This window comes from Lygodium microphyllum, chromosome 17, assembly GCF_053477565.2.
Source record: "Lygodium microphyllum isolate KBCC chromosome 17, Lygodium_microphyllum_v1.1.10, whole genome shotgun sequence".
NCBI classification, from domain to species: domain Eukaryota; kingdom Viridiplantae; phylum Streptophyta; class Polypodiopsida; order Schizaeales; family Lygodiaceae; genus Lygodium; species Lygodium microphyllum.
This window is the reverse complement of record NC_141151.1, coordinates 22,554,829-22,565,890: the sequence shown is the minus strand read 5'-3', so window position 1 is coordinate 22,565,890 and position 11,062 is coordinate 22,554,829. Positions and strand designations below refer to the sequence as shown.

Sequence of the window (11,062 nt, the reverse complement as noted above, 5' to 3'; positions counted from 1 at the left end):
CCTTCCATAATTATAAAGTTGATTGAGAATTCCACTCCTATAATCTATATACTACTAGTCCTTTAGTATACCCACTAGTTTTACTTTAGATCCTTCAACCACTGTCAAGCTGATGTGTACATTCTTGATCGAAGGGGTACCCAAGCCATTCACTATCAACTCAACACGTTGTTACATCACAACATCCATCTTGGTGACCAACCAAGGGGAGCCATAATCACTTTCTACAAGATACAAGATGCTTTTACCACTACCCATGAGAATGAAACCCTCAACCTTGGGTTTAACACACCATCTCATTGTCACTTGAGCTAGTGGGACTTGGTGCTAGTTTTTAAGCTTACACAAAGTGGAGCTTAAAATAAATTCAAGAAAGTTGCCCAGTTCATTTTCTAACTTTTGCATGATACTTCATTGTTATTTTTAGTGAATGTCTTCTTCCTTTATCATTATTTATCTTTCTACACCTTATTGCCTCTTTTTCCACTCCCACTGTAGCTTTGCCTCATATATAGTATCTAAATAACACCATGGCATTGCTAGGGCTACACAATATGGAGGCTTTCATGGAGCACACTGTACATTGCCATCATTTCATGTTCAATGTACATGTACATGTGTCATGCGTGTGTTTGGTGGAGCGTGACTATGGATCTATCAACATTTTTTGTATTATCTTAGTATAGTAGCCTCAAACTCAAAAAGTCTTAACATAAAGTGTGCTAGTGCAAATGCAAAAAAATGTTACACTCAAGCTTACACTTTCAATGTTATTTTAATTGTGTGAAGTAAAAGACTAGAAGCTGCACAATGATAGCAAAGAAAAAGTTATTTGTAACAATCCAACTCTCTCTCTCTCTCTCTCTCTCTCTCTCTCTCTCTCTCTCTCTCTCTCTCTCATTCGTTTTGCTAGTTACAACATCTTTCATGTTGGTTTCGTTAAGGGTGGTCATTTATGTGTGCTACAACCTTTAATGCTTATTTGGATAGATGTTTGTACTACACCTTGTATTACACATCCAAGAGAGTGGAAGTCGAATGGACTCCTTGACTTGTTCAACTCGTTATTTCCTACTAGGATGCCTCGTGATTAGAGAACATTGTTGCTATGTCGAGTTGGCCAAGGCTTTGCACTCAATGGGGATAGAGAAATCACCTAGAGTGGAATGCTTCATGGCTTCCCAGAATTTCCTCAAAGACAATACTGTGTACGAGTAATGTAGGTATAAGGTCAATGTTCCCCAAACAACAATGGTGAAAATTGATTTCTAACTAGGGGCGCATAACATTAATGCCAATTTTATACAATTTAACTAGCAAAATGTTGGCCAATCATAAAAGAGTCTCTCAATGATGGGTTGCCTCACTCAATATGGTTTTCACATTGCTAATAAGTCTTGTGATGAATGGGATAACATAGCTCAAATTTTGATAGAAGTGGGTTCCAACCTCAAATTAGAGAATGTTATTTTCAACCTTTCTTAAAGCTAAAGCAATTTTAAGAATTGGATTATCTAATTCATTGTCCTTAAGCAAATTTGTTCACCATAGCTATCATATGAGTGCTTTGATATATGCAACATCCTTTTCATTCTTGGAACATTTGACCACCGCAAGTACTTTGTCAAGTATGGAGTTACCACCACACATCAATTCTACTATAAGCATATGCAAATGATTCTTACTTTATGCCTAGGAATGATCAACATGACATTACCATTCTCATCCAAACATTGCAAACTTTTGGTTTGGCAGCATGTTTGAAGGTTAATTTCCATAAATATAGCTTGCTAGAAAGGATAGAACAAATTTGGTGTGGGCTACTTTGGCATATTGAAATATCTTAAGGCTGTTTGGTTCACGTGGCATATCCACGGGGCTGGAATCACATGATGCAATAAATGTCTCCATAGTCCATAACAAAATTGTGTCAAACTTACATTACATAAAATTTGTCCACCTCGCTTGTCAGATCCATCGTAATGACCTACATCCAACTCTTGCTCTCATCATTTGGAACAAATGTCTGTGGCCATCAAGTTTTTAAGGAGAATGAAAGCTCACAAAAAGGGACGACTCCTTGGATGCACGGTGGATGTAGTATCTTGATCATTCATTGCCATGCATTGGCATTCAAACTACACTTATCGTTAAGAGTTTGTGACTTGAAAGTCTCAGGCTTCAAGCTTGTTAAAATGTGTACCTACGCCACTGACCATCTTTAGCTATCGGATACTCGTTAGAAAGCTATTCTCAATCACTTATGAGGGTAAAATGCCTGCCTGCCCAATTTTTGCATTTTGAAAAAAGACCCTTTTACATCTCAACGAACTCCTCCACAAACACAATGATCGAATTCTTTGCACATGGAAAGCATTTATTGGAGCAAAAATCTTTAGCGAACCACTCGTTGTGTAAGAAGCCAAGGGAGTGTACTTCATTTGCAAGAGGCACTGCTACCATACAATATGTGGTGAATGACCACGATTGTGCGCTTTTTCTTCGGAGCTGCTTCTGCCAAGTATGGTTTGGCCATGCATTATTAGTCGGCATGATGCAAGGTCAAAGAGCTTTTGATGCCATTTCAACCAATTTCTTCTCTAGATCATCAGTACAAGTTCGCAGATTGGAACCTGCATCATGTTGCACCTAGTGCCATGCCATTGACTCTCCCAACGTCGACTGCTAAAGCAATTTATCGGTATATCATTTTTCTACTGTGGATTTTAAGCATGCTAATACTTTGTAGCTTATTGTCAAATCATTGAACTAGAAGAAAACCCTCGGATAGATATGAAAAGGCAGGCTTCCTCTCCAATCATGGCATTCTTATAAAGATGTTTGGTCGGTAGAACCATCGCCCATCAGTACTTAGCCAACATTATCAGATTCCAAATTCAAAGTGATGCCTACTGTACCGTCTTCAGATTCTACCAATTCTCCAGAGTGCTTGGGGGCGATTTTCTGGCCAAGCGAGACGTGCCAAGTTTGATTTGTGCATGTTGTCAGTCTCCTCAGGAAACTGTATCATGCTGTCCTGCTACTCACAAGCTTACTAGAGTCCCTCTCAAGTTATTTGCAAGCATCATTTCCCTCGCGCTCTTTGGGAAAACCTTCCAAATATTGGGTTTGTTTCCTCTGCCTTAACTTATATTAGGTATGATACCAGGCATTGTGGGCTGTTTGTGAAGTATTTATTTGTCACTTATTCCAGAGACCACTGCAAGAATATTTGTTTGACTGCCTCCCTCCATAGCATTGACCAGCAACAGTAATAGTGCTTTTCTGTATTACCACAACTCAACACAATAATAATCGAGGAGACAAATGAAGAAATGATGGTAAAGCAAAGCAGCTGTAGAGATACAAAGCTGGCGCCATGCCTGCTAGACATGGTCGAGAAGATGGTGGTGATGTCGGCATTGGGCTCCCAAAATGCCCATGAGGCAAGCGAGAGAGAGAGAGAGAGAGAGAGAGAGAGAGAGAGAGAGAGAGAGAGAGATTAACAGAGTTACTCGTTGAGAGAGAGAGAGAGAGAGAGAGATATCTCACCATGACATATACATGCATGCATACCACTTGATACTGGCACCTCCATTATTTGAAACAGAGCTTACATCACAAACTGCCCAATCTCAAATTGAGGAAATGCCCAAAATTGTGGGGATATGTCACATTTTTTACATTCCAATGTCATGCTGCACATGATTTTTCTTGCCCAAGAAGAAGCAGGAACTCCACATCAGTGTGTCGGACCAAACTTACATATGCTGCATCCTTGCTCTTCCTTCACTATTTTGTCACAGACAGCTTGGAAAGAACAGTTGCTGCCTGATCACCTCCAAGTAAGAAATATGGGTGCCTCAGAGCTGCCCCAGCAGAGAGCCGACCTCGCCGCAAGAAACCCCTTTCACAAATAAGCTTTGTAGCCAAGTCCCAACCTTTTCCTCCATCCATATCAAGGATATCCAAATTCGGCCTTAGTTTAGTGTTTTGTCTCCACTTTTTCAAATCATAACCTGCTCCCTCAAGTTCTGATTTGAATGACTGCAAACCTAGAGATGTCCGCAGACCAGGGCAAGCCATTTGCATGAAGATGATTCCCACAGAATACATGTCAAAGAGATCTGGACTGTTGAACTGCGAGACACTGACGAATGAATGAATACAGGTTTCACTTTGCAGTCTAAACGCTACATAAAAGGAACTTTCATGTGCAATATGTTATGATTTTACATGAAGTAGACAACTTTAGGGGCACCAACATCAGAAAGGAAATATAAGCCTGCCCATTGTAGTCTGTTCCCACTTCTCATCCTTTCTAACAAGTTTTCAATTCTCTTTTGGTTTGTCATAGGCAAAGAGGTCTGCACCTTCTTGTTATTCCTTCAGAACTACTGACTACAATGTTACTATGATCCTGAACATTCTTGAATGCTAATGCCTGGAGTTTTGTGTATGACCTTTCCAGGACATTTTGCCAGTCACTGCTTCCATGAATACTTTCTGTTTCAACAGGTGCAGAGATTGACAGTTTTCTTAACATAAATATATAGCTAATACTCACCTGCCAGAGAAAGGGTGACAGAGCAGCTGCAACAGGTGCAGGAGGTGGTGTTGGTGTTTCCTCAGGCATGACATAGAGCTCAGGGGGGCAATAGTCTGGATCAAGCATTCCACGATTTGGAACATAATTCTTACCAACTCGCAAATCTGCAGCTGCTCCAAAGTCGATAAGCTTAACTTTTCCCTTGTTTGTTACTACAAGGTTTGAAGGCTTCACATCACGATGCACAATGCCTGTGTCATGAACCTTTTTCAATGAGGTGATAATTTGTCGTGTAATCTTCTTTATGATCAGGGCATTTCGCTGCACAGGATCCCGATTCTTCAGGCCTGCCCCAAACATTGCCTCTGACAGATTTTCTGGAAACTTACGGTCCCTCATAAAATCTGCCAAAGTCGAATCTCCCTACACAACAAATACATCTGCTTAGAAGTCTTATAGTGATATGCTGTGTTTTAGCATCAACACCATCCATGATCAAGTGCAGAGCACAGCAGCCATTGACAAATAAACACACAACCACTTAATATGAAGAACCTCAACAACACATCAATACAAGTTTGAATCCAGGGAAACAGCTTACATCACAGCCATATAGTAAGGTATTTCCATATATTTAACCATTTTCCCAGATTACAAATGTGACAAATATACACGCCTGATTGAAGTATCATTCATCCTTTGACCATGAGCAAATATTATATAGACGTTTGGTGTCAAATACATCAAGTATATCAGTGACGATCAGGAGCAAACCATCTTCTTAGAAGTATGTAGAAGCTTGCTGAGGTAATGAAATTTGAATATCCTTTCTAGCATTATATGAATATAGCTTGAATCCAGTTGATTGTTGTCTCAGATGCTTGGACAGGTTAAATTCACTTCAATGCAAACTTTCAAAAACATTGTACCCCATAAGAAAATTTTCCAATTACTGTCAAGTACCTTCCAAAACAAGAAAAGCACAGTTCTGCAATAATTCATCTCATAGACATGAGTCGCGTAATTACAAAGTCTTCATTTGTTGTAGCATGATCACTATGCTGGGTGCTATGGTAAAATTTCAGGTTCTCCTATATGTACATACATAAACACATGCTAACTGCGCTTGCACCTCCCTCCCTTTTTTTTCGCACACCTCTCTCTCTCTCTCTCTCTCTCTCTCTCTATATATATATATATATAGTGTGTGTGTGTGTGTGTGTGTGTGTGAAACCAGTAAATTTACAAGCAGGATAAGGGCGTGACAGCCAAGGAATGTTAAAAACGTAGGGAAAACGCAACAAAGTTTTAGCCAGCTCTCTCTCCTGGAGAAAAGGTATCACAAACTGATAATTGCAATGCTGGAATAAAAGGCTGAAAGTTAGCATAATGGAAGGCAGCATGAACACCAGCTGTTTGTAGATCCACAATGCTCAGAATATTGTAGAAGCCCAAAAGGTGGGCATGTGCCTTACACCTTGCCAAAGAGCCAAAAATCTTCACAACATTGCCAAAGTTTATGTGAAACCTTTTCCCTCGTGTTCCATGAGGAAGCTCTTTTATTGTTGCAAAGTTCATCACCAGGAACAATTTTTACTTTAGAGCCACGTTTCATATTTTGGACATATCATAGATTCTGATCCACCAGCCTGAGGTCCGTTCATGTGCCAAACTTTACTGGCACAAGCTCTTTCCATGGAGGTGTATAGGACATCACATTGACCTTGTTTGCTGTGAAGTGCTGCACAGAAATGTTCCACCATAAGACTCTATGTCACTCAGTCAATCTATTCTCTTCATTTAAAGGGCACATATGATTAGTATTCTTCATTCAACCAACAATTACAGAAAAGCCTCAAATCTAATGTATACTTTCCACAATGAGTTCTGCCTTTTGCCTTTACACCCATCAGAATATTGGTTGCATGGCTCACAGGGTTGAGTTCCTTTCTCATGTTCATCCATGGAATGGCATCATCAGAGTTCCCACCTAGCAAGCACCATTGCAAGCATCTGCCTTGGCAAATCCTGCTCCAGCTCATTTGCAAGCATCGCAAGTTGCACAACCAGCAAGTTTACCAGGAGGGGATGTGGTAGGCACACTTTTACGATGTGACATGCATGTTGCTGGAGTAGAGGTACGGTCGGTTAGTCTAGCCATCAATTGCATATAGCCTACTCATGCATGCTTGTATCCTGAGAAAGTCTCATGTTTCACAAGTTAGAATGGATACTATTGGGGTAAAGGCCAATGGCCTATAGTCGAGCGAGCACCCCTGTATATGTACAAACTGTACACTCATATATAAGTAATGATAACCAAGAATACAGGTACCATTCATTTTGTACCCAGATAACTCTCTTTTGTTCTCTCTCTCAACTCTTGCACTCCATAACTTCTACCTTGCATCCCGCGATAGCTTCCCTCTCGATTAGTATTAGAGCAACATTCGGTATTCATGGAAGCTCATGCTTGGAGCGAGAAGTGTTGCAAAGGTTGAGAATTTGAGCTTCTTCTTTAACATTGGTACTTGCTGTCCGCATCTTGATAGAGCTACTATTCTCATTGTTGGGATCTGGATTTGAGTCAAGCAAGTGCTTAAGCCATTGAGGCCTAATTTGGGATTGCAACAGCCCAATTCAATTGCATTTGGGCAGCCATTAGCAGCTGGAATTGATGCAAAACAACTTGGCTTTGAATGCTCAAAAAGAGATTTTGGATGATTAGAGAGATTGATGTACATTGAAGCTTTCCAAGAGAAGAGAAACAAGCAAACTCTTTTATTTTCTTCTCTCAAATGTATGTACAACAAAGGAAAAAGTGAGAATACCTTTCAAACATTCACTTTAGAGCCATTCTATCCATTTTGAGTGGATACAAAGCATGTTGCAAAAGTCGTGGACAACTATGGTAGCTTGACAACACTTTCATATTTTAGCCATAACTTTTACATTCAATATTGGATTGGCATATTCTTGTTAGCAAAGTATGTCAGCTCATGTGTGAGTCTAGACATGTATTATGCCTGGGCACTTTATGTAGTTATTTTAGGCAATTTTAGTGTGTAGCATTTTATGCTATTGGGGCATTTATTGCTGCCAGTCGACAAGCATTAAATGCTGGCCTACCTGACATATTTTATGGCATTATTTATGCATATATATATTTTGGGCTCCTCCTCCTCAGTTAGTTCAATTCACCACCTGGAGGTCCCGTGGAGAGAGGAGCCGGTGCCGGTGTTGTTGCCTACGCAGCCAGTGACTCACTGTTGTATGCGACAATCTCGTGTCTGATATATGGATTCCATTTCCCGAGCATACATCTAAGTTCTCATCTATATTGCGTTCTTTCTTTTCCTCTCTCTTTTTTCTTGTATTTCAGCAATTTATTACAGCATATGTTTACGCTTCCATTGCTGCTCCACTTCTGACATGGTATCAGATTTCTGGATTTGTGCTCCTGCTGTGTTTTCTTGCTGATTTCAGGACTGTTTTCACCCTCGCTGATCAGGTGACTACTGCTCCATACAAGCGACCTGTTTTCCTTGCGCTTTCTGCAGATTTGCCATCGCTTGCTGTCTATAGCCCCTCTACTGCCTGCGTTTTCAGTTTTCAAGCTGCTGTGACAGTTTTACAACCTATTTGTGGCAATACTCAGTCTGCATTTTGGTATTCCTGACTCCTTCCTAGCTGGGTGACTCTACCTTTGGGCTGTTTTTGCTGTTTTTGGCAGTTTTTGACTGATTTTTTGACTTTTTGCAACAGCTTTTGTCTTCTTTTGGTCAGATTTTGGGTTACACACTGTATGTGAACTCTTGTTTTTTGCAATCTATACTCGTGTTTTGGCTATGTTCCCTCTCCAAATACCTTATTTTCTCTACTTCTCTTCTAAATCCTCTATAGATGGCTCCTCCATGCACATCCATTGATAACAAGCTCCATGGACCTGATTATTACACATGGAGTGCGGTGATGAAGGCTTGGTTTATCCTGAAGCGGTTATGGTACATGGTTGGTAGAGATATTGCACGTCCTCAACATCCTTCTCCTGTTCCAGGTGATTTTGATGAAGACAACCATGAGGAAGCAGTGCTTACATGGGATTCGGATGATGCCCGTGCTTATTCGGCCTTACTTCGATGTATTTCCAAAGAAGTCCTACCGGCGGTCACCTCCTACAAGACAGCTTCAGACGTATAGTCAAAGTTGCAGTTGATGTACGAGGCTCCTTCCACCATGAGGGCTATTACTCTCTATGGCCAGCTCCAACAACTGAAGTTTGAAATCAAAGATACGATCCAATCATTCCTACTTCGAGTTACCCAAATCCAGGACCAGCTTCGCATTATACAATCTGCCCTATCACAGGCACATCTTGTTGGTATGGTACTCTACAAGCTTCCTCAAGAGTTTGACGGAGTGACGAATGCTTTACCGGCGCAAACATCTACGGCTCCTGTCAATTTTCTTCATATGTCCTCGATACTCCTTGAGCATGAGGCAACTTTGCGACTACAAGGACGGCTTCTGTCACATTATAGAGGTTCAAGTGAGGCTCTTGCAACTTTAGAGAGGGGTTCGAAGATAAAGAAGTCGAAGGCCCAGTGTTACCACTGTGGCAAGAAGGGCCATTTACAGAAGGACTGCAAAGAGTTAGCGGCTTCCAAGAAGAAAAAGGAGCAGAAAATGAAGCAAGATACAGACTTCTCCAATGAGTCATCATTTGCCTCAGATTCCGACTCCGATCCTCCAGCCAAGGCGAAGTCCAAGGCACGGAAGGGATCCTCTTCTTCGGATCGTGGCAAGGGCTTGGTGGCCCCTTCCTCAGCTGCTTTCTAGTGGTGGTGATGAGGTCATCCCTCACGACTCTCCAGTGCCAAAGAGGAGGTGTGAGAGGGTGGTGATATGGGACAGTCGTGCCTCATCTATATTTCTATACAAATGCACAAAATCCAAAGAGGGACATCCCTGACGCATCGACCACAGTTTGGCAGGTACAAATCCTGGAACTAGGATTGACATCTAGATTCATGATGGGCTGATTTTTTGACAGAGAGCGGGTGGCTTTCATCTGGAGCTCACATGAGGGGACACTTTGGCGGTCTATCCAAAAAAGGGGAATCCATGGTTATTTATGCACTGCGGCATTGGTGACAAAATGGTCATGTGTGCTAAATCAAAGGCATCGTTGAGAGACATTGAGAGTTGCTATGATCTTCTCTATCTTCAGGAGATGAGCGATCGACATCGACATCAGGTTCTCTTCGAGGCACCTTGGTGGTGGCTTGATCACCCATTGCTTGGGTATCCATGGTTCTACTTGGTGGTTCTATGTTGTATGGTTTTTGATTCATTCTCATAGTGCCATTGTATTGTATCAAATCACCCATGATTTGAGAGAGGATGTTAGCAGAGTATGTCAACTCATGTGTGAGTCTGAGATGTATTATGGCTAGGCACTTTATGTAGTTATTTTAGGCATTTTTAGTGTGTAGCATTTTATGCTATTGGGGCATTTATTGCTGCCAATCGGCCAGCATTAAATGCTGGCCGACTTGACATATTTTATGGCATTATTTATGCCTATATATATTCTGGGCTCCTCCTCAGTTAGTTCAATTCACCACCTAGAGGTCCCGTGGAGAGAGGTGTCTGTGCCAGTGCCCACACAGCTAGTGACTCACTATTGTATGCGACAGTCTCGTGTCTGATATATGGATTCCATTTCCCGAGCATACATCTGAGTTCTCATCTGTATTGTGTTCTTTCTTTTCCTTTCTCTTTTGTATTGTGTTTCAGCAGTTTATTACAGTATATGTTTACGCTTCCATTGCTGCTCCACTTCTAACAATTCTATAGCTCAAAATGAGGAGCACGATGAGAGCTACAAATCTAAGCAATCAAAGAGTTGATTTTGTGCAGTTTTCAATTCTCACTTTTACACAGAATAAAATTATTTTGGTTTGGATAGCAGCTCACCATAGTAACAGGGGACAGAGGGGACGGCAACGGCCATTTCCGCCATGCTCTTGCCAATGTTGAGTGACGAGTGGTCACGAGCCTTGGATCTTGACAAGTAGACAAGTCAAAAGGTAAGTCATGTAATAAAAAGGATGCTGAATGCTACTACTATAACAAGAAGTGACACATAAAAATGACTGCTTCAAATGAAAAAACAAGCAAAAGGGCAAGAAGGCAAATGAGAATGATAGCAAAGAGAAAAGCAAGGTAAAGATTGAGGAGATTAATGCATGTGCCAAGATGAGGGTGATGTTTTATTTGTATCCTCTTTTGGTGACGCATTCTTGGTTACCATGAATAGTGACATGTCTCAAAACTAGCGTATGGATTCTAGAGCATCACTTATGTTACTCCACATAAGGAGTGGTTTTCTACTTATGATGTTGGAAAGAGAAAATACATCCATCTAGAAAATAACTATGCATATAATATTGTTGGCATTGAGGATATACATTTGTCATTGCCAAATGGTTCTTCTTTTGGCTTGCAAAA

At 41.0% G+C, this 11,062-nt stretch overlaps 1 protein-coding gene across 1 annotated transcript in view; it reads right to left on the bottom strand.

Annotated features, from left to right (window-relative positions):
- Positions 1-3,258: 3,258 nt before the first annotated feature.
- STN8 (Protein kinase superfamily protein) overlaps positions 3,259-11,062 on the bottom strand; it is a 49,796-nt gene continuing 41,992 nt past the window's right edge. Inside the window, exons 3-4 of the mRNA XM_087697169.1 lie at positions 4,568-4,972; positions 3,259-4,140 (exon numbers count right to left, since the gene is read on the bottom strand). Coding sequence (XP_087553295.1) covers positions 3,793-4,140; positions 4,568-4,972 — 753 coding nt within the window. The 3' untranslated portion in view covers positions 3,259-3,792. The remainder of the gene's footprint in view (positions 4,141-4,567; positions 4,973-11,062) is intronic.